This window comes from Oryctolagus cuniculus, chromosome 7 (assembly GCF_964237555.1).
Source record: "Oryctolagus cuniculus chromosome 7, mOryCun1.1, whole genome shotgun sequence".
Classification (NCBI taxonomy): domain Eukaryota; kingdom Metazoa; phylum Chordata; class Mammalia; order Lagomorpha; family Leporidae; genus Oryctolagus; species Oryctolagus cuniculus.
The window spans coordinates 97,489,008-97,512,925 of NC_091438.1; the positions used below are offsets into that span (position 1 = coordinate 97,489,008).

The window sequence follows — 23,918 nt, forward strand, 5'->3', positions numbered from 1 at the left end:
GGCTGCTCCTCTTCCAATCCAGCTCTCTGCTATGGCCTGGGAAAGCGGTTGAAGATGGCCCAAGTCCTTGGGCCCCTGCACCTACATGGAAGACCCAGAAGAAGCTCCTGGCTTTACATAGGCACAGCTGATTGTGGCCATCTGGGGAGTGAGCCAACAGATGGAAAACTCACTCTCTCTCTCTCTCTCTCTCTGCCTCTGCCTTTCAAATAAATAAATAAATCTTAAAAAAAAAAAAAAAGGAGTGTGTTTAGTGAGTTGGCCTCCATGCCAGGAAGCTATTCTTTTTCATACAAGTGACAAAACTTCCTGCATAGCAGGTAAAAGGTCCTTTCCATTTTGCCGAGACACACTGAACAAGCAACTTGAGAGGGAAAAGAACACCAACGATGATAGATGTGCGGGCTGTATGTTAAATTCTAATACAGTAATAAAGTTCCTAACAAGTAGGATGAGAGCTGTAACAAAAGGAGAGAGGGAATGAGCCAGTTTACAGAAATCCAGAGCAAAGACGGCATAGTCACATTCCCATGTCTTGCTTGCGATTGAGGTTCTTGCAAAGGGTAAGCTCATGCTTAGCAGTGCTGAGTACCACATGCCACATGTCAGAGCCTGTGAAACTGAAAACAGAGACAAACGGAGAAGCAGAAGGGGTAACAGAAACACGGCTGTGATTACAATCTCAGCCCACCTGTCTACTAAGCCCATTTAATTCATCTTTGTTCTCAGTGGAGTGTTGTTCACTTATTCCTTTATTCCCCAAATCACTCCTTACTAAATGGTCAAAATATAGTCCATTTGCATCCCAACTGTTCTAGTTTGACTTGGCCTCACCAGAAAGCAGAGCCTAACATAAAAGCTCCAATACTACTACTTTAGGGAGTGCAATCCCATGGAAGCTTGGATGAGGAGATAGATGTGACAAAGAGAGTGAGAGGGAGCAAATTCTCCAGTGTTATTGAGCTGGATGCTATCTTGGATCCAGGGCAAGTAGTTGTCAGTCTCACAGCTGTTTTTCTTAGGTGTTGAGAATGACTGGGCTTCAGGGTAATGGGGTGCTGTGGAGAAGGGAGAATTTATCCCCTAGCTTTGATCTCCAGTAGTCAAAGGTTTACTCCATAGGCCTGTAAGTGCTACCTGCCAGCTTGAATTCCAACAGCATAGGTGACCTAGGACACCTGTCCTTATTGACAAGATAGCAGGTCCAAAGAGAGAGACAACAGGGACCTGGCCTGCCATAAGGTAAGGTGTGGCCAGAGTTTGTTCACATGAAGTTGGTTATGGTGATGGTGGATGACTCAGTGACCAAAGACAAAGACTTGGTGATGCCAAGATCTAAGGTGACACTCAGAGATGTCTAAAACACATTTCTTGGAGACATTAACTTAATTTAACAGCATTGCAAATCTGGTTTTAATTGTTTCCAGATAAAATTATGCTTCTGTGTTATTCTGATGTTCTTTTGTGTTATGTAGCCTCGATGACAGGACCCTAGTTTGGGGTTATCTTACAAACACTTGAATTTTCTCAAGCCATAATGCTTTCATTAGCATCCAGGAAATACATGATTAGCCTTTGGTCCCTAGCTTAGTTCTCTCTCAGTCATGTTACATCAAGCATGGCCAACGTTTACCAGGTGCCTGGCACCATGGTCAATGCTTTTCCTGAATTATTTCACTTAATCATCTCCATGAGGTAAGAATCATTATCTCCATTTTACAAATGAAGAACTGAGGATCAGAGAGACAGATACATTTGCCCATGGTCACAGAGGCCGCACAGTGCTAGGGGTTGGGGTAAAGAGCGAGACATTCACCTCACTCTATCTCTGGTTCACTCTAACTCATGCCCTTTGCTACTTAGCCAGTGTTTCACATCTGTGGCGTCAGAGCCAATAGCACTATAATCCTTTGGGAGCTTGTTAGAAATGCACAGTTTTTAGGACCTCTCCAGAGCTGTTGATTCTGCAGCTCTCGGGCGTGGGTCCAGGGATCTAAGTTTTAATAAGCTCTCCAGTAATTCTGATGCAGGCTCCCATTTAAGAACTGTTCTATGGGGCCGGTGCTGCAGTGCAGTAGGTTAATCCCCCGCCTGTGGCACCGGCATTCCATCTGGGCACCAATTCTAGTCCTGGCTGCTCCTCTTCCAATCCAGCTCTCTGCTGTGGCCTGGGAAAGCAATGGAAGATGGCCCAAGTCCTTGAGCCCCTGCACCCACATGGGAGACCAGGAAGAAGCACCTGGCTCCTGGCTTCAGATTGGTGCTGCTCCGGCCATTGTGGCCATCTGGGGAGTGAAGCAACGGAAGGAAGACATTTCTGTCTCTCCCTCTCACTGTCTGTAACTCTACCTCTCAAATAAATAAATAAATAAGAACTGCTCTATGTGATTCTGCCTCTTACAGTTTCATACCTGCTATAGGATAAACATATGCCATTTGGTGCCCATCAGCTTTTCTTCTGATCACTTCAAGTTATCCTGGATAGTGACATTGATTCTTCCTCTTCAGCCTAACTTGGATTTCCTGGAAGGAAAAGAAATTACCCTTCAAGAAGAACCTGATACCCTTCACTATGGACTGATTTTTGAAGTGGTGTTAAGCAGACCATGGATTATTATAAGTAAAAAGTTGAAGGGAAAATCAACATGTGGATAATTTTGATGCATTTTGTGGTCCTGTTTCAATCTTACCCCTCCAGATTAGTAGTTGAGATAAAAGATGGAAGTCAGGGAAATCAGTAGTTTAAAATCTTCTTTAAAGATGGTGAAAATGTTCTTTCTTTGGCATATGAGCCCATTGCTTAAAAGACAGATACTTGAGATAATATCCTTTTTATCTCACTAATTAAACATACAGCCAGGCTGGGGGGTGCTTATGAGACATAGCCTCATCAGCAGGCCTGGCACCTTGGCGGTGTTTTAATTCAAGAAGCCTAATTTAATTAGCACCCTGCCACTGGGGCGGCTGCTGTGCTGCCTTGGATCTCTGGCCTGAGGAGAACTGTGCAACCCCTGCTCTTTTTATTTCTAGTTAGCCTCATAAAAGGTAGGCTGTCCAAGGAGAGAGAGGAACTCTGCTTCTCCATCATGTTTGCATACGGTGCTAATTGAGCTGACAGACTTGGACTGCAGTCTGGTACCATAGGCTGAGTCTTGAGCTGTTACCCAGTGAAGGGATTGAAAATGTCAAATGGCTCATCTTAGCCCTTGTGGCTCTTGAAATGTGGGAGGGAATTGATCAGGGGAGCCCTTCAGACTGCATGCTTGAGTAACTGCAAGCAACACAAAACTAGGAGGAAATAGGTACCCGAATCCTACTGGTAAAGGCTACACTGTCTCTCTTGCTTCTCTACCCAGTGTGCTAATGAGGAAAGGAAATGTGAGACTCCTTGGCTTCCCTAATTGCTGTGCTTTGCCCTCCTAACATTTTTGTTCCTGCTTATCATAGTGAGAGTCTCGTTTCTGTCAATCATTTCTGGTTCTTTCTGCCTGGAAAATAACATTGCATTTTTTTGAGCCTTAGATTATCCCGTCCCCTTTCTTCCATAATTATAACCGTGACAACAATGATGATTATTTGTTTTGTTTTGTTTTACTTCGCAATAATGAGACATAGCAATCAGTAAAGGTTTGTGTTTCTGGTTCCCGAAACTTCTATTGTGATACTTTCCAAATCTTCCTCTGGACTTTTTGAACCAAAAACACATTTTTTAATTCCATGTTCATAAACTTCTTGAATTCCCCTTGTGTACTAGCTTGGACTCTTATTTGGCCTCTCTGAATGTGAATTCCCCACTCGGAAAATAAAGAAAAATCTTCCTCTTGTCTAGGCTACACAGAAAATAAAGTCAAGTAATGCATTCCAAATAATCTGAAACACATGGTAGGTGCTCAACACATATGCTTCCCTTTGTACTTAGCATCCCCCTTGCTTGAAGAATTCTTTCTGGTTCCTGTATTTAGCCAAAAATATTTGATTTCTCATCTTATTTTACCTCAAATATAAATAAAACCTTTCCACATATAGCCCACTGGATCTTGTCCCAAAGTGCCTCAGAGGTGTTTTGGCAACTGCGTGTTCACAGAAACAATGGAGATTTTAGGGATACTGACAGTTATTTTACAAGGGAGGAATCTCCACTTTCTCATGATCTCCTTTTCTAGCATAGCTCTTTGGATGCATGATGATGTAGTAGTAATAGCAAACAATAACATCTGCTGTGGTATGCCAGGAACTGCACTATATATTTTGTATCATTTGAAACCCTTACAGCAACTGTACACATAAATTTTATTATCATCATTCTACAGATAATACATGAGCTCAGAAGGGTTACATGACTTGTCCAAGGCCACACAACTACTATGGAAGGTCTGAATGACTACAAAATCAATGATTATTGCTTAAGAGAAAGAGAAGGAAGAAACAAGAAAAAGAAAGAAGGGAAAGAGGGAAAGAGAGAGGAGAAAAGAGGAGAGGAGAAAAGAGGAGAGGAGAGGAGAAAAGAGGAGAGGAAAAAAGAGGAGAGGAGAGGAGAGGAGAGGAGAAGAGAGGAGAGGAGAGGAGAGGAGAGGAGAGGAGAGGAGAGGAGAGGAGAGGAGAGGAGAGGAGAGGAAGTGAATACTTGCAACTGAGAGTATATGTGCTGCCAAGCATGAAGGAAAAGGAAGAGAGAGAGGTCTTCCATCCACTGGTTCACTCCCCAGATGGCTGCAACGGCCAGAGCTGTGCTGATCCAAATCCAGAAGCCAGGACCTCCTCCCTCCCCGCCGGTCTTCCAAGGCTCAAGGACCCGGGCCATCTTCCACTGCTTTCCCAGGCCAATAGCAGAGAGCTGGAGTGGAAGTGGAACAGCTGGGACTCAGACTGGCGCCCATATGGGATGCCGGCATGCAGGCGTCAGCCTTTACCTGCTACGCCACAGTGCCGGCCGCCAATATATAATTTTAAATCATGTATCAAGTGACCTAAAAAGTCATTTTCTTTCTAGTCTGTCAGATTTTCTGATTTGTAAAATGTTTACATGGATACCAATGTGCCTGAATAGGTAGTAAATTCCTAGGGGTACCTAAACTGCATCAGGTCCATACATCTAGGAAATAGAGCATCTAGGATTTTAATCTAAGAAATATGTCCATATACTAGCAAGACTGTTACAAATAGGGACCACAGCTATTTTTATTTTATTTTATTTGTTTGAAAGGTAGAGTGACAGAATTTTTCATCTGCTGTCTCACTCCCCAGATGGCCGCAATGGCTGGGGCTAGGGGAGGAAGAAGCCAGGAGTCTGGAACTCCATCCAGTTTTCCCACATGGGTGACAGTTTTCCCAGCTTTTGGGCTATCCACCACTGATTTCCCAGGTACATCAGCAGGGATTTGTGTCAGAAGTGGAGTTAGCAATCCAAAGATACCAAGATTTTGAATTCTGTCAGATTCATCATGATTGCACAAAATCAGATGCTTTTGGTCTCTCACATTCTGAATTTCCATTGCCAATATGTGATTGTTAAGAAAAAGCAACGGAGGGCCAATGCTGTGGCGTTGTGGGCTAAGCCTCTGCCTGCAGCACCGGAATTTCATGTGGGCACCAGTTTGTGTTCTGGGTGTTCCTCTTCCGATCTAGCTCTCTGCTATGGCCTGGGAAAGCAGTGGAAGATGGCCCCTGCACCCGTGTTGGAGACCCAGAAGAAGCTCCTGGCTCCTGGCTTCTGCTAGGCCCAGCTCTGGCCGATGTGGCCCTTTGGGAAGTGAACCAACAGATGGAAGACCTTTCTCCATCTCTCCTTCTCTCTGCCTGTAATTCTAACTCTCAAATAAATTAAAAAATCTAAAAAAAAATGAAAAAACAATGTATAAAAAATTTACCTTACAGAACTAAATCAATTATTTATAATAGAAAAAAAAGGAAATAGAGAAATCAGACCTTTCATTTTAGACGGATTGTTTGACATTAGCCTTTTCTTCTATCACAAGCACCCATTTTTTTTTCTGTTTCTGAGGGAAATGTCAGCTTTGGAAATAATTTAACCCAAATAATCACTCTGTTGGAATAACTCTCTCCTGGTGCTGCTGTAATTTGGCTTACAATTATAGTTAATTGAACATCTTCGTAGTGAGCTCAGTGCTGCATGCACGTGAAAAAAAAATCAAATGTGCTAAGCATGCAAAAACATGATCTTAGAAGTTCATTTTTACCAGCAGAAAAAGAGAGCAATTAGTGAGACATTTTTAAGCAAGTGGTGGGGGTGGGGGAGATCTTGAGATGAGCTCTAAGATGATCCCTGGGCCCCATTAAGGGTGCAGTAATGAAAAGGGATTGCAAGCTACAGGTTGGCATCTGTGAAAAGGTTTCCCTTCTCAGGAATCAAGACACATTAGTCTCATTATTTGCAGATACTTGACAAGACAAGAGCCAGAGGGAAGCAGCAACATAAGGAAATGCAGTGTGGAAAGAGGAGATGGCTAATTAGAAGAAACAAAGAAAGGGAGTTTGACAAATCTGTTCTAGAAAACTCTCTCCTAAAAGAGGGGCAGTTAGGAGCAAGCAGTTCCCCCCTCTGTGTATGACCTTCTCTCAGTGGGAAACTGGGAGGAGAGGGGACCTAGTTTACCCCAACACTGTCTGCTGTCCTGAAGATACCAACCTTTGGCTTTTGCATATAACAGTAACTCTGATTAAAACTCTCACGCCTTTCTTTCTTCTTTTTTGTTTGCTTTTCTAAGGTATTTATCGCAACTCAACCCATAAATGGATTAAGCCTCCACGTATCCCAGACTAGGTGCTGGCTCATTCCCTAGAGTAGCTAGAGCAAAAAGTGGAGAGGGAGCTATGGAGACAGGTGCTCTCTAATCAGCTGCGTTTTCTCCTTCTCTGTCTTTGCCAGAAGGGTTTATGCCCGAGCAGTCACCTCAAGCTCCTTGGTTGTGCTTATTATAAAGCCCTTTGGGAACTTCCTGGGTGGGATGGAGTACCTTTGACTTCAGAATAATTGGGTAGGGGACTGAAAAGACTGGAGGCTAAAAAGGGATAAATCTAGTTGGAAGTACCAAGATTTTAATTTCTACCTCTGGACCCACATTCATCTATCCACAAGCTACTGGCATGTGGGAACTTGCGACTTTGTAACCACAGGTCTGTGACGCAGCTCTAGGGGTTTTAGAGGTGGGGCTGCAGGTCTCTTGATAAAATTGCCTCCCCCCATTTCTAATTAGCAAGGGGAAAGAGGACAAGTGAGGAGCTTGCTGCAGACATACAAGGACCAATCAGCAACGCCATTTGTAAATGAGTCCACATTACTCCAGAAGGAGGAGAAAGCAGATAAGCCTAACTAAAATCTAAAACCTCTAGCTGTCCTCCCTGTGTTCTCAACATGGGACAGGTATGTCCTCCAGGGCATACTAGACATATTTGGAGACATATTTTATGAGACAGTTTTTGATTGTCATGACTCAATGATGGGGCATATTTGTTAGAGTCCTTCAGAGAAACAGAGCCAATAGGATGGGGTAGGTTGTGTGCATTTGTGTGTGTGCTTCTTGTAAGGGATCTATTCATATGCAGTAATGAAGGCTAAGTCCCATCAGCTGATGTGTGCAAGTTGGAGACTCAGAAAAGTCGGTGGTGTAGTTCAAGGCCTGAGAGCTGCAGAGTCAATGGTATAGATTTCAGACTAGGACTTTAGGCCTGAGAACCAGGATCGTATAGAGCAGGAGATAATCACTATTACAGTTTAAGCCACTGGGCAGAGAGGGAGCAAGTCCTCGCCTGCCTCCATCATCTTTTTACTGCATTCAGGCCCTCAATAGATTGTCTGATGCCACCCACGTTGGGAGAGCCATCCACTTCACTCAGTCTGCTGGTTCAAATGCTAATCTCCTCTGGAAACACCATCAGAGACACACCCAGAAATCATGTTTAACCAGATGCCTATGCCTTCCATAGCCACTCAAGTTGACACATAAACTTACCACACAAAGTGGGACTGGCATCTTGAGGGTAGAGACCAGCAAACTTCCTACAGAGCACTGGACAACCCCCACAACCAAGAATTATCCTGTCCAAAGTGTCAATGGTGCCAAGGTTGAGAAATCTTGAAGGACAGAAGACCAAATCTTCCTTTGCTGGTTTTATTTCTCTTGCTGAGGTCAAAAGCAGTAATTACCATTAAATTTTCATGATTCATGATCTACCTAGCTTTTCCTAATCTGTCTACCAATGGCAAAAATATTTTATCTGGTGGAACTATTCATGTCTCGCTAGTTGCAATCACTAGGAAGGGCAGATTTCTCATTTCTGGAAGGCAGCAGTCACCTTAAATATCCTCCCACAGCTCTGTGCCAGACTGCGGTATAAATGGCAGGTTTGCATTAGTGGGCTGGCTTCATAACTGACCTGACAGCACTTCTGACATCGTGGGGCTGACAGCCACAGGCTGCCTAAGTGGAGCACAGAGCACTTGTTATGACATGGAAGGGAGACTCAATAATTAAGTGCTATCTCTTTGCAAGCTTCTTGATCTGAAGGTCATTACTCCTCTTTACCAATATGGTCTGAAAGAAGGTATACTCAGTGGAAGTCTTGTTGGAATGAAATACACTTCTGAATCAATTTTCTGTGCCACCAACGAATCTTTAATCACAGAGTTGAACACCAGAAGTAGCATAATGAGATAAGAAAATGAAAAACATTCTAAGAAATCAAACCCACAGTTGTCAAACCCAAACCTACTTAATTCAGCCTAGGAAAACATAATAACTGTTAAGTGCCCACCACAAGTTATAAGATAGATTTGCTATTTCATTTACAAAATTAAAAACAATTCTCCATTTACATTCTGGTTTTCTTTTTTCCTTTTCTTTCTTGTTTTTTGGGTTGTTTGTTTTTACTTTTTTTTTTTTTTTCCATTTCATCCTTCACCAACAAATCCAAAGCCCAACTGGTGATAGGAACTTAAACAGGACCAGGATAAACAAGCCAATTTAAGGAGACCTTAGAGGGTAAAATATTCTAATTGGAAGCAAGCCTGCCATGGCTGGAATTGTTGCTGTCAGTTTTCGGGAAAACTCTCCTTAGGTAGATGGTGAATGCTGTCAGCTGCTGTCCTCAAAGCTGCCACTATTCCGGCAAGAATGAAAATGCATCGGGCTCATGGGATCAGACACGTAGCCTGCATCAGAAAAGAAGTTCAGTAGTTAGCTTGTGGCCTTCTGTACATTTCCCCATGTTTCTCACCTAGCCTGATCAGTGCAGCACACAGCTCTCCTGGATCCCGTGAACCGGGTCTGGACAAGAGCTGCTGGTGAACAGTGGTAGAGCAATAGCAAGATTTAGAATGAAAACAGCAAGCAGAGACTAGAGGAACCTAATGGCTGGATGGCAGCATTTGGGGCTTGAAATAGAGGGGCACGTTTCAGGAGCACGGTAAATGTGTCATAATGGTTAAAAGCACAAGCTTCCCTCTTTGCCGGCTTTAGGACTTTTGTCAACTTACCCTTCCTAAGTCTTAGGGCTTTTATCTGCAAGCAAGAGAACTATCTGTATCTACATAGAAGGCTGACAATGAACTTAAGACAACTAGCGGCCGTCGCCGTGGCTCACTAGGCTAATCCTCCGCCTTGCGGCGCCGGCACACCGGGTTCTAGTCCCGGTCAGGGCGCCGGATTCTGTCCCGGTTGCCCCTCTTCCAGGCCACTCTCTGCTGTGGCCAGGCAGTGCAGTGGAGGATGGCCCAAGTGCTTGGGCCATGCACCCGCATGGGAGACCAGGATAAGTACCTGGCTCCTGCCATCGGATCAGTGCGCCGGCTGTGGCGGCCATTGGAGGGTGAACCAACGGCAAAGGAAGACCTTTCTCTCTGTCTCTCTCTCTCACTGTCCACTCTGCCTGTCAAAAAAAAAAAAAAAAAAAAAAAGACAACTAGCAGTGTCAGGTGCATAGTGAATGCTGAACCAATGATGGCTAAGAAAGGAAGGTGGTGCTAGCTGGAAAGAAAAGGGAAAAGACTTTCTTCCACAGCAGGTTGCCTCTGTTGGGTTTTTCATGCTGGTAGCCCAAATGTTAAGTGTACATCAGTCCTGAGGTCTAAATCCCCGTATTTGATGCCCTTTGCAACAACAGCCCTGGATGTGGCCAGAGAATGATCCCAGCGGCTCAGAAGCGGGCCACTGTTGTGGAGGACCCAGGTGTGTGTGCAGGGAAATAGCTGTTTTTCTGCTCTAAGCAAGGAAGCCATCCATTGCTTCTGTGAAAATGGGCACATTGATCAATGGCTATTGCTGCTTTTGCTTCCTTTTGATAGCTGAGTTTCCAGAAGCAACCTAGCCATCTACATTTTCATTAGGACATCTAGCAAGACACGGTTGGATAGGCATATTTATTTTCATAAGAATGGTCTCTGTCAAAATCTCTTAGGTGCCACATAAACTCTCCCCAGAGGAAATGCCTCTGCCGCCCATACTGTCGGCCTCTCTCTCCTTCTGTGGGACTGGCTCTGGGCAGATGTGAGGGAGGTTGTGGTTGGGGAGCCAGGGTGAGGGGAAGCAAGATACATACCACTGTATCTCAACTCTGGGTGGACTGAAACAAGATCTACATCTTAGAGCAAAAATACTTCCTTTTGTCCAGCCTGAAAAAAAATGATTTCAATCCATTCATACATAAATGATTTCAATTCAGGCATTGATAGATAAACTGGTCATCTTTTTGTTACCATAATACTCCTCCTAGTTGCACTACAAGCAGTTTCAGTGGCCTGTGATTCCAGCTTCTCTTGCTCCACAGAGCTCCAATCGTGATCATACATCCCACCCATATTGGGGGGGAGGGGCTATCTTTCGATTACGAGAAATAAAATCAGCAGAGCATTGAGGTTGGCATTTATTATCCACGTGATTATTGCCAGAGTATAAGGACAGACGTGTTGGACTTTTGTAGCCAATCAGTTCAAGAGGGATTCAGCTGAAATACAACCACAGTTCTTAGGAAAACAGCAAACCATATCTGCATGCTTTGCTACTTCAGAGTGACAGGTGTCAAGTAGAGAGCAAACAGCTATGTGTTTAATTTTGTACTCATGCTCTATATTAGCTCATTGCGGGAGTGGGGGGCAAAGAACATCTCAGAATGCTGCTGTTGTACCCCATTTGGTTTATGAAATGGAAATAGAGAGCAATTAAAGGATTCTTTCTTGTATGATGTTATGTTTCTGGTGGGATATATTAAAGATACCATCTTTGTCTATAGGGATTTTTACTCCATTCAAACAGCCTAATGTTTTCCTCTGCTACTGGTACAAATAAGCATAGGGAAATCCAACTTTAATATTTCTATATCACTTTTGTCTTTTCCATCCTGGGGAATTCCTGAAACATTGCTTCTTTAAGAAACAGACCTTTCTGTTAAAGAAATGCTTTATCTTATAACTCCACCATGAAAAGAAAGACTTTTGGTCAAAGTACACATTTCAAAAGATGCCTGTATTTTTGTGGTTGTGAATTCACATCTGTAAAGGTTTGAGAAAATGGTATTATATCTTTTAAAAATATATGATGATGTGACACTTGGACCACAGTTTTCGCTCCAAAGGGTCTGTTCTTGGACTGGCCAATTACATTATAAAGCAGATGATAAAAAGCATGAAGCTGCATTCTTGACATACAGCGGGAGGCAGAAGCACAACCTTTCCTTTCTTTAAAGTATCCCTGTAGTTTGTCTGCATCTACCAAGAACAATTTTTTTCTTTCTTTCTTAAAAGATTCTTGTTGCCTTAAGTAATGAGAATCTGCAGATGAGGTACACTGATGAGGATCCCAAAGTCAAGGGTTTCCAGGGACTATTGGCATTTGTATCAGAGAACCAGCTACTGCACATCATCCAATTTATTATCCCCGAAGCCAGCTCTTATAATAAATCTGATCTCTGACAGACACTTTTTCAATCCTCCATATAATCGAAAGTAGTTGCCATGAATAAATGGGCCCATTGTGCTAAAATTCCAATTAAACATTAAGCTTCTCAGGCTTAAAGGTTGGAGAAAGGACGTCACAGCCCTGGCACACTCATATGGCAGCTTATGGGAAAGGCATTTGTCCACCCTCTGGCACCCAGAAGCCCACGTGAACTTTCTTCATTATTTCCAGGAGCTTTCTCCATTCTTTCTGAAGCAGTCCTGTACAACACTGATCCCACCGGTTTGCCACAGGCTTCCTCTCCAGCTGTTTGAAGGAAGAGCTGGGTTTAGGTTTTCTCGGTAGGTGCTAGCTAAAGAGAAGGGTTTCCCCAGCATATGATGCAACTGTGGCAAGTCACCTTTTCATTTTTTTTTCTCTCTACCTATACACCCGTAACATGAAGTTCAAAGGCAATGGACTCAACAAAATGGTGACAAAATGTTTGGAATCTCACAAGAAGCAGGGGATTATTTTAATAAACAAGTTGTTCTTTCTCTTCACATGCACATACATGCTCTCATATACCCATACATATGCTCTCAACTCATGAACACTCACATGCACACACGCACACTCATAGATACATAATGAGGCTTAAAGGAGAATGGAGAATTATAAAGGACTTACAAGATCAAAGTTTGCATTTTTATAAAATAATATTTTTAAAGTATCTGTAATTTCCAGATATTAAAAAATACAAATTTTTTTTTTTTTTTTTTTTTTTTTTACCAGGCAGAGTGGACACAGAGAGAGAGACAGAGAGAAAGGTCTTCCTTTGCCATTGGTTCACCCACCAATGGCCGCCGCGGCTCAGGCGCTGCGGCCGGCGCACCGTGCTGATCCGATGGCAGGAGCCAGGTACTTCTCCTGGTCTCCCATGGGGTGCAGGGCCCAAGCACTTGGGCCATCCTCCACTGCACTCCCTGGCCACAGCAGAGAGCTGGCCTGGAAGAGGGGCAACCGGGACAGAATCCGGTGTGCCAGCGCCGCTAGGCGGAGGATTAGCCTAGTGAGCCGTGGCGCCGGCCAAAAATACAAGGTTTTTTTTTTTTTTTTTTTTTTTTGACAGGCAGAGTGGACAGTGAGAGAGAGAGACAGAGAGAGAAAGGTCTTCCTTTGCCGTTGGATCACCCTCCAATGGCCGCCGCTGCAGCCGGCGCACCGCGCTGATCCGATGGCAGGAGCCAGGATCCAGGTGCTTTTCCTGGTCTCCCATGGGGTGCAGGGCCCAAGCACCTGGGCCATCCTCCACTGCACTCCCTGGCCATAGCAGAGAGCTGGCCTGGAAGAGGGGCAACCGGGACAGAATCCGGCGCCCCAACCGGGACTAGAACCCGGTGTGCCGGCGCCGCAAGGTGGAGGATTAGCCTATTGAGCCACGGCGCCGGCTCAAAAATACAAGGTTTTATCCCTTGTAACAAATAGATATCATCTTCTTGGCAGTCTTTTCCTTAATAAATCTAGAGAATCTGTCAACTTACCATATTTGTCAATGGGTGAGTACTGAAGACTTCTTTTCATCTCTTCCAATGACAGGCCTTGAGAGGAACATTGTCTAGCACTAGAAATCAATGCAATACATAGCTTCATACTGTGGCAATTTGCAATAACATTTTTATAAGGCATAGATCCCAGAGAAATGGCAATATGATGTAAAGGTGTTTTAATGTTATAAGTTGACTAGTTAGGCAAGCCTTCCGAGTTAATTAGAGTAACTAAGATCCAATGTAAATGAAATACAGCCCAAGTGATATTGTTAGTCTTATAATTATTATAAGATAGAGATAATATTTATTTCTGATTCCTATGTGTTAAGCATCTATATGTAGTCATACTGTATTAGCAATGTATCATTTCTCTCATTCTATAGATAATAAAACTGAGACTTTAATAATTGAGTAATTTATTTTATAGCTTTGGTAAACAGCATATCTAGAATTCACATCTAAATGTTTTAGACCCCAGGTGGAGTGTTCACCTGCTCCTCAATGGAGGTGGCTAGGCAACCACACTGGTTGACTTCATTCTCCTTACTATTAATGAATGTTCACATGCTACATGATATAAGCCTTCTCTTTTTTGCATTTCTTCATGGCTTTGTCCATGGTTTTCGGTTCAAGATTTGGTAGAATACTACTTGCTCTTTGGTTACTGATTGAATCTCATGCATGCACTTGTCACAGTCTTAGCTATCATTTCTCCACAGCAGACCTGACTGCATAGACAGGATGCTGGCTCCTTTTGGTGACAGGATGCTTTCCCCTCTGATTTGTCCATGGAGCATTTATTTTTCCTTGAATTTTTTTTTTCTTTCTACTCCTTGGGTGGTCCTGAGGCAGTGTAGTCATCATGATGACTATTAGATGTACTCTCCCAATTCTCAGTGTTGCCCTGTCACTGGGACCCCTTGGGAGTCCTGTTTTTTTCCCTGTGTGACTGTCTCATTATTTGACTTGGTCAGCTTTGTAACTTTGCCACTAACAGCATTGACCTCTGGACGTGTCTCAAGGAGTTTCATGTGTACAGCTGGCTGGTCCTGTTCCCCACCAACTCCACCATCTGATTCACAAACTGGACCTCCCCATTCCCAGCTCCTGGCTGTGAAGCAGGGCTGTTTGGATGCTGGGTGACACTTGCCTTTTCTTGGTACCATCCACTTGACACTTAGACTTTTTACAATATTCATCTAATCCCTCCAGGATTTCTTGATACCTTCTTTCTTTTTTTTTAACTTTTATTTAATGAATATAATTTCCAAAGTACAGCTTATGGATTACAATGGTTCTTCCCCCACCATTACTTCCCTCCCACCCCCCACTCTCTCTCCCCTTCCATTCACATCAAGATTCATTTTCGATTCTCTTTATATACAGAAGATCAGTTTAGCATATATTAAGTAAAGATTTCAACAGTTTGCACCCACATAGAAACACAAAGTGAAAAATACTGTTTGAGTACTAGTTATAGCATTAAATCATAATGTACAGCACATTACAGACAGAGATCCTACATGAGGAGTAAGTGCACAGTGACTCCTATTGTTGACTTAACAAATTGACACTCTTGTTTATGGCATCAGTAATCACCCTAGGCTCTTGTCATGAGCTGCCAAAGCTATGGAAGCCTTTTGAGTTTGCTGACTCTGATCATATTTGGACAAGGTCATAGTCAAAATGGAAGTTCTCTCCTCCCTCCCTTCAGAGAAAGGTACTTCCTTCTTTGATGACCTGTTCTTTCCACTGGGATCTCACTCACGGAGATCTTTCATTTAGGTTTTTTTTTTTTTTTTTTTTTTTTTTTTTTTTTGCCAGAGTGTGTCTTGGCTTTCCATGCCTGAAATACTCTCATGGGCTTTTCAGCTGGATCCGCATGCCTTAAGGGCTGATTCTGAGGCCAGAGTGCTGTTTAGGACATCCGCTATTCTATGAGTCTGTTGTGTATCCCACTTCCCATGTTGGATCATTCTCTTCCTTTTTTATTCTATCTGTTAGTATTTGCAGACACTAGTCTTGTTTATGTGACCCTTTGACTCTTAGTCCTATCATTATGATCAATTGTGAACAGAAATTGATCACTTGGATAGTGAGAACAGTTTGCTGAGTCCTTGTTCTTCCTTCACTCATGACTGGTTCCTCTCATTTAGGCCTCAGTTCTCAACAAGGTCTTCTCTTACTACCATTCCAGTGTTGCCACTAGTCTGCCTAGTCACCCTCTATCACATCACATTGCATCACTCTTTTTCTCTCTTTCAAAACTAAATACTGGCTTGCTTATTTTTATACTATATATTGTGTATATTCTTTGCACATAATGAAGGTGGAGACTTTTTCCTGTTATAAACTCAACACTCAGAATGGTATCTGACACATAGGAGAGGACAACAAACAATTTTGAAGGATTTGGTTAATTAACAGACTCCTAAATGATGTGCTTCCTTCTAGTCACTCAATTGTCTCCTCTACAAGGTCTTATGTAATAAAAATCTTGATACAACACTGTCTTGCTTCCTCCTGCAGTTCCTCAAGGTGCTGGTTCAAGCCCTCTGTAAGCCAATGATACTTGTGTTCTATGTATTCTACAATTCTTTAACTTTGGTTTTCCCAAGTTCAAGTCACAGCAATAGTTTTGGATTTTCCAAACATTCCTGAATATTCTCTTTTCCATGATTGTGACTGAGATGCTTACACTGCTTGAATGTGCTTGTGAACATTTCATTTATCCAGAAAGGAAACAGTAAGGTGTTGTACTTAAGAATGAGCAAGTGAAGTAAGCCAGTCCCAAAAGGATAAATATCATATGTTTTTTTTTCTGATAGGTGGTAGTTAACACAGAGTACAAAAATATATAGGAGTAAAATGGACACCTCGTGATTTGATTGTTGTTTTTAGCCTTTGTTTTTATTCCTGTGGAACTGTGGTCGTTCTACTTTTTACTTTTGAATATTATGGTTAGTGGTGCATTAAATGTATGATTATAGAGTGGACTGAAATTATGTTTTTGCAAAAATTATAGAAAAAAAAGAAAGGAAAGAATGAAAGAGATTGAGGGACAGAAAGCCAGAGGGAGGAAAGCATGTTTCTCTTAGAATTGTACCAATGAAATACATGAAATCTGTTGTCTTTATGTTAATAAATTAAAAAATGAAAATAGATAAAAAATGAATATTCTTGTGTTAGACTCCTTAATTTGAACCTAACTCCATCACTTACTACTGCAGACCTTTGTCAAGTTATTTAACTATTCTGTGCTTTGCTTGTGTACTGTAAAACAAAATTTACAACAAGACTTAGCTTAAAAGGTTAATCACGAGAATGAAAAGGGCCAGTAAGTTTAAAGCTGTTGGCATTTGGTAAGCACTCAACAAATGTTATCTCCTTTTATTATTTTTCAATACCTGGATCAAGGTTAACATCTTCCTTGAAGACCTTCTGGAAACCCCCAGTCAGAATTAATCACTTCCTCTTCCATACCCCTCTACTACTTTGTACTTCCAACACAGTGCTTATCAGAACCTGCTTGGTGTATAATGCTGTGTGTTTGTTTGCTAATGAATCCCATTAAACAGTTTCTGGAGGTTGGAGATTATTTTTAAGATCTTTGGATACTATACTCCCAAAGTGGGAATAAGACAGAACCTTACAAACTAAACTAGTTGGTTAATACACATTCCAGGTAAAATTCCAGGGAGGGATGATTAAAACACAGGTTTCTTGCACACTTAAGAAAAAGTACTGATTACTAGAAGCTACTATGAGTACCCAGTACTCTGTAAATAGCTAAAAATATGTTAAATAAAATGAAGTTATTTCAAAATATCCATGTACAGATGTCAAATTTTTACTGAAAGCTAACCCTAGTTTGTACCAATTAGTTCCCTTAGCTGCCTTAAGAACAATTTAGCCTCACTTCCTCAAGCTATAAAGTTAAAGATGGCTCATAGAAGAAAGCAATGATTAAAAAGAAACAGAAAAGGTATTGGTTTAAAGGAAGACATGACATGCTTTCAATCAACATTAAGTGGTAAACTATACCTAGTTCTGAACAATAGAATGTTACACAAGATATTTTTCAAAATAAAATTTTTCCTATTAAAAATGTGTAATCCTTTTAGCATTCTGTCTCCTTTTAAGAAAAGTGTTACATGCAGTAGTCTTGGCAACAGCAAGATAATAGGGAATAAATATTTTATCACCCAAATGGCTATCTGGTTTCCTGTGAATAAAAGCCCATCTCCAAACCACCCTGCTTGTTCAGTTGCTGAATGGAATTCATGCCAGGAGACTTAACCTTCCTTCCCAGGAGATAACCACCTATCTCTGGACACTGTTCTAGGATGACAGACAGATGGAGGCTAAGTATACCCAGATCAAACAAAACAGAAGAAACCAGATCCCTACCAATGGAACTAGTTGTTTTCAACCCAGGTGCATCCAGACTTCACCACAGGAGCCAAGAGTTAGAGATATGGCAGGACCTCTGCTGAAGTTGTGGTCAGCAAAAATAAGACACTTCCAGTGATGCAGCTGCCCCCATGAATTCAATGAAAGTAAATGTGGCCTAATGGCAGGTAAGCAAACCACTCAATTTTGCAATATTTCCATATTGCTGGTCAACTAGGTAGTCTTTTTACACTAAAAGGATGAAATATATCATAGATAGGTAAATACATGAATGATAGATAACACTATATGGGAAGCTTTTCATGTATATATTTTGTGAGTGTGGAATGAAATTTTCTGTTATAAAAATAAGATAGTGTTTAGGTTAGTTTTTTCAAACTACCACATTATATTTATATATGTTATTTTAACACTGAGAAGTGTAATTTTAGGGTATAGAATTCAGATGAACTCTGTGATGTATATGTAAAGATAAATGCAATCATCAGCATTACTTTCTTACAAAGGTACATGAGGAAACAAGCAATGTATCCAGAATGAAGAATAAAACCAAAATTTAAGAATATTTCTTGCTTCTTCATCAATGTTCTAAGGGCATAAACTTCATGGTAGATTATGTACTAATTAGGCCTATTCAAACCCAAATCCACAATATATAATCTTTATTTCTGTGTGCACATGCCATGTAAGTTTTGGCTTGTCAGAACAATCTTATCCTGTTTGCAAATAGTCATATTGTCTGTGAATGAACAACCAAGATACTCAAAACTAATGATAATATGAGATTATGTTTGATGAAGTAAATGCAGAGATAATGACACTCATGCTAAGGACATTAGGCAAAAATATTATTCATTGAGAAGGAAATAAACATGTACATAAGATTATAGAAGGGTGACAAGAATGGGGAGAGTGCTAGAAGACAGAATATATCCAAATATAGTCTCAACTCTCCAATGCTGAGATAACGCAGAGGCTGCAAATAAGCCAGTAGGTTATTAAACATTTTAGGCAAAACTCTGGAAAAGAATGATTGAAACATAGGGGCTTTTTGAGTACTTAAAAAGCAAATACTGGTTACTAGAAGCTATCATAGGTACACTGTGGGAAATAAACCTCACATTAGATTTGCTTTCTTTCTTTTTGAAGATAAATATGAAGGGGAAAGCCATAGTCTAGAATACATATCTGGATTCCAGCAAGGTGTTGGACCAAGTTTCCTCCACCTTATTTGTAAGTCAGAAGCAGAGATTCATGTCAGATGAAAAGTGGTTATACTGAATTGTTACAGGCTAAATATCCAGAACTGATAGAGATTTGATGTCTGTTTCAGCTCCTATAGATGACATCATCACAGAGTTAAGTTGAGCCTTAGACACTGAGAATAATTAGGGTTATTGTTTTCCAAAAAGAAACTGAGCTGTTTCAGAAGGGGGTACCATCCCATCCCTAGAAGTGTTTTCAGCTAAAGCTGAAGGTGGTACAGGGGGACCTAGGGTCCATGGAAGTCACAACCTGTCCTAGTTCCCTCCAGTTCTTACCTTTTATGATCCTTTAGAAGGCATGTGTAATTCAGGGGTGGGCATTTGGCACAATGGCCAGGACACTTGGAATGCCCACATCTCATATCAGAGTGCCTGGGTCAAAGTCTTGGCTCCATCGAGCATTCCAGCTTTTAGCTAATGTACGGAAGTGGGTGATGACTCAAGTACTTGGGGTCCCTGTCACACATAAGGGAGACCCAGATTGAGTTCCAGGGTTTACCCTGGTCCCAACTGTTGTATCTGGGGAGTGAGCCAGCAGATGGAAGATTATCCCTCTCTTTGCCTTTCAAATAAATATAAATAAATAAATTTGTAAAAGGTATTCATAAATCGTGTAGACTTTGAGAAGCTCTCTTTGGCACACTAGAAATGCAAGGTGAAATCACACAGTTCTCACACAGGCAGAAGATTGTTATCTTTCTTATCTGCCGTGGTTGACATTTGGCCAAGGCCGAGTGCCTAGTTTTCACACACGTGCCGTGGCAAACCTGGCTATACATTACCGCTATTACTCAGGGTGGTGTTTGCAGCTTTTTTCTATCTGCGTTTTATTTGAGGTAGAAACTGAACTGTGCAATTTGCCTGAAGGAACCCTCTCTTTTAGTGCTCCATTTCAAAGGAAGAACCACATTGCCTTCCAAGATGAAGCAGAGGAAAGTGTGGGGAAAGCACTTTCACATAAACCCGTCATTAAAGATCTGAATGACAGTCTGTGCAAGCCTGGTGCTGGGAAATCCAGAGCTGGTTCACGAAGGTTTTCATATAAATTTTGTAGAATATTCATGGTAAAGTGCTGGAGAGGTAGGAGGACCCCTAAATCAATGTGACCTCTTAACCCAGAAAGCTGTATTGTTATGCCAGGCCCAAGATGAAATAAGGAAAACACTGTCAGAGGAGACTGGGGAATACTAGTTCTCTCTCCCCAGTGTACCGGGCTCAGGCAATGTCACAACGAATCCAAATGGCCCCATTTAGAACCTAGAAAGCAGACAGTGTTGTGGCTTCCAAAACATAGCCTGCCAAATGCTTTTGGTATTGGAGCAATGAATCATGGTTTTGGCTGTGGGATTTCATGAATTCTCAAAGTATTTTCTAGTGCCATAATTGCTTCTGTTTGAATTACATTCCAAAGGAGACTTCAGATAGTTAACCAGTCCAAAAGAAACCCTTAAAAAAATCACATTCTACTGAGTGTGACTTTTGCAGAGTTGGAAACTTTGATTTTGTGATTTTTATCAGACAAATACTATTCTTCAAGGCTTGACAGGATGAGATTAAAATAACTGAATAAAAATGAAGAAATGTAGTTCAGTTCCATCATAATGATGTAATAATAATAATTTCTACTTACAGAAAGCTTTAAAACTGGCACATTCTTTTCTATTGACTAGTTTGTAATATTTTTCCAAACCCTTCATGACTTGTCTGGAAAGTATGAATTTTACTTCCATTCTATGAGTGTGGAAGTCAGACTCAGAAAGTTTGAATACTTGCATAAACTGTCAGAGCTAGTAAGAGGGCAAAGGCAGAAGTTGAACAAAAAGTTTCCAGACTTCTGGTCCATGTGCTTTCTACCAGAATGCATTATGCTAAACGGCAGCACACATCACACTACTTTTCTGTAAACATTTAGGAACTAGTCAGAAGTGACAGAGTATTGTATCCTTTGTATGTAAAAATGAGCACGAAATTCCTCATAAAGAAAATCTCTTCAAATCACAGCAAAAGCAGAAACAGCTTTCTTATGTCTTATTTGATTTTTTAAAATTATATTTTTTGTCTATCAAACCTTTACTTCCCCCATCTCCTAAAAGTACTGTGAAAACATTGGATACACACAAAGTAAACTTTCTAAATGAGATGCTTACTATTCTCCTCAGCATTCTCACCTTGTACAAGGTTGTCTACGCTGCATGTATTGGTTTAATCTTCCTAAACAACAACCCTGGCTATGTTGAACAGAAAACCACTAGGATATGAGTGGATTGAAGACTTCAGGCAAGATTTTCTCCCACTCAAATTGGTCCAATTAGTTGTTATACAACTAACAAAGCCCTCAAACCACTGTACCCTGGAAGATATAGCCCTTTGGACTTTGCATAAGGAAACATCATCTGATGTCTTTCTTGTAAATTTGTTTTGTAGTTTACAGTACTGTTTTGCCATCTATCATAACGATGTTACCTCTGTGAGAATATGAGCACAAGGATCAATGCCAGGTGCACCCTTAGTCCTGTTCTTCAAGAGGAGTACTCTTAAGTTAGCGGTCATTTCTTTCACTCCAAAGGAAACACACTCAGATCAGATGGAGACAGAATTTCTGTTCCTTGACACCAATCTAAGAAACTAATACAAAGAAAAGGTGGCAAAACAGTCTGCTGCAATGTCTAATAAAGGTATTTATACTAGGAAAACAAACGCCTTGCCATAGAAAAGGCTACGAGAGTCATCTGGCTGATCCTTTTGGCATTTAGCTGAAAACAAATAGGTCTATTTAAAACAGATCTGTCATAAGGGATAAATGCTTTGCGGGGCTTTGCAATGTCTTTCTATGCAGCCCACTTTTCCTCTGGTCTAAAGAGTAAGATGACATTTTTATTAGAATGGGAACACCTTTGGCCTAACTTTGAAATCGTCCAGTGAGACTCTTGTGAATAAGTATTCGCTGATTTATCTTTTAAGTCCAGCATATTTATTTATTCATGATTTCATCCTGGTTGTTTTCAAAACATTATTTTTGTCAATATATTCTACTTGACAATGTCCTAAATTAAAGCAAATTTATTACTCCCATTACAGTGAGTGGGCAACGGCCAAAGCATTTAATGGGGTTAGAGGTCAGTGCAAAATATCTCTTTCAGGAAAATCAAACCCATCAGTTTTCTTTCAATGGCAAATGTCCCCAAGCTATAAAAGGAATGAAAGACTTGGCAACCAGGTCATGGCTCTGCTTGAGCCATTAGGCAAATATCCAAGGTCTCAGCTCCCCCATTTTTAAAGGAAAAAGCAATTAGGCAAAGAATTATGAATAAGGAAAAATGCAGAGAGAACTTAAAGTGTGTGCTAATGTGCTAATTCCTTTATGGCTCATAAATTATTAATGTGCTCAATAGTATCCTAACACAATAGGCCCACCTCTCAATTTACCTACTAATTTAAGCGGGTCTAAGGGAGTCAGTTCTATAAACCAGTGGGAGGTGGCCTTGCATGTCCTGACTGCTAAAACTGATGAACATGTTTAAATACAGCAAAGTGTTTCACATCCCTCACCTTCTGCACTGTCGTCCAACAACAAACAACAAATGGAATGCATTTAACCTTTTAGAACTAAGAGATGTTAGTAGCATGAGAACCTAAAACTCACACCAAGAAGAAACTGAGGCAGTGAAAAGTGAAATAGTTTATCTAAGTTCATATATCAAGGACATAGTGATCCAGGAAAAAAACCCAAAATTCTAAAATTGCAATATTTGATGGTTTTCATTTTTATTTTTAAAGAGAAATGGGAAACCAAATTTTATTGCATCCTAGCTAAGTGTCAGGGATTCTACTAGATGCTTTAGAACCCTTATTACCTTCGTTCTACCTAGCAACTCATGTACATTGAGGCAGTAGAGGCTCAAAAGCATCTAAATATTGTTCAAGGTCACACTGCTGCATTTCATATGTAGGCCAAGCAGTAGCCAAATCTTCTGGTTTTCCAGTTTAACTGTGTTGACTCTAGAAACAATTCTCGAATTTTAGGTCTGTTACTTTGTCTTTCTCCCTCTCTTCATGGTTGTTTGTTGAACACAATGGCAGGAGTTGTGCTGCGTTCCTAAGGACATAGACATGACTCCACCCTCTGAGATGAAAAGAAAGGTAGACATATACAAAGAAACTCAATACAGGGGACAATGGTGCAGACTGTGAAGGACATCCCCCCAACCCCACCATCAGAAGGAAAGAATGCCAAACAAGGTCTCAAAAGAGGAGGAGGGACCTGTGAACAAAGCAAAATAGGGTATTGTGGAAAGACCCTGCAATCAAATGGCTGCAGTGAATATCAACGCTTTTAACTTTTCATTTTGAAACAATCTCAAACATTATGGAAGTTGTTACAGTGACATGACTACTTCCTTCCAAACCATTTGAGTGTAAGTTGCCCATCTAAGGTCTAAGATTTCCCAAATATGTTAGTGTACCATATTCCTGAAATAAAGCCAGTCTCTTGTATAACCACAATACAACCATTTGATTCTACCGTCTACTCTGAAACCACATTCAAGTCTTGCCAGTTATCTCAGTAATGCTCTTTATAGCAGAAGGATCCAATTCAGAATCACATGCTGTATTTAGTTGTCATGTTTCTTTAATCTCTTTCAATCTGGAACAGTTTCCCAGTCTTTACTAGAATTTCATAACCTTGACATTTTTGAAGATGACAAGCTAGTAATTTTGCAGAATGCCTTTCAATTTGGTTTTATCTAAGGTTTCCTTATGATTAGATTCAAATTATGCATCTATGGTGGGAAGTATCACAG

The 23,918-nt window shown here is 41.1% G+C and overlaps 1 protein-coding gene across 8 annotated transcripts in view; it reads right to left on the reverse strand.

Annotated features, from left to right (window-relative positions):
* Nucleotides 1–5,180: 5,180 nt before the first annotated feature.
* TNNI3K (TNNI3 interacting kinase) overlaps nt 5,181–23,918 on the reverse strand; it is a 372,046-nt gene continuing 353,308 nt past the window's right edge. For 3 of the 8 annotated variants that reach the window (XM_070076725.1, XM_017345529.3, XM_017345528.3), the window contains 2 exons: nt 13,433–13,512; nt 9,926–10,627 (listed from right to left, as the gene is read on the reverse strand). In XM_070076725.1, the coding sequence (XP_069932826.1) occupies nt 10,410–10,627; nt 13,433–13,512 (298 nt within the window). In that variant the 3' untranslated portion in view covers nt 9,926–10,409. Of the gene's footprint in view, nt 9,170–9,924; nt 10,628–13,432; nt 13,513–23,918 lie in introns of those variants that run through there. The other 5 variants (XM_051856121.2, XM_017345531.3, NM_001204807.2 and 2 more) reach the window with 4 other exon arrangements.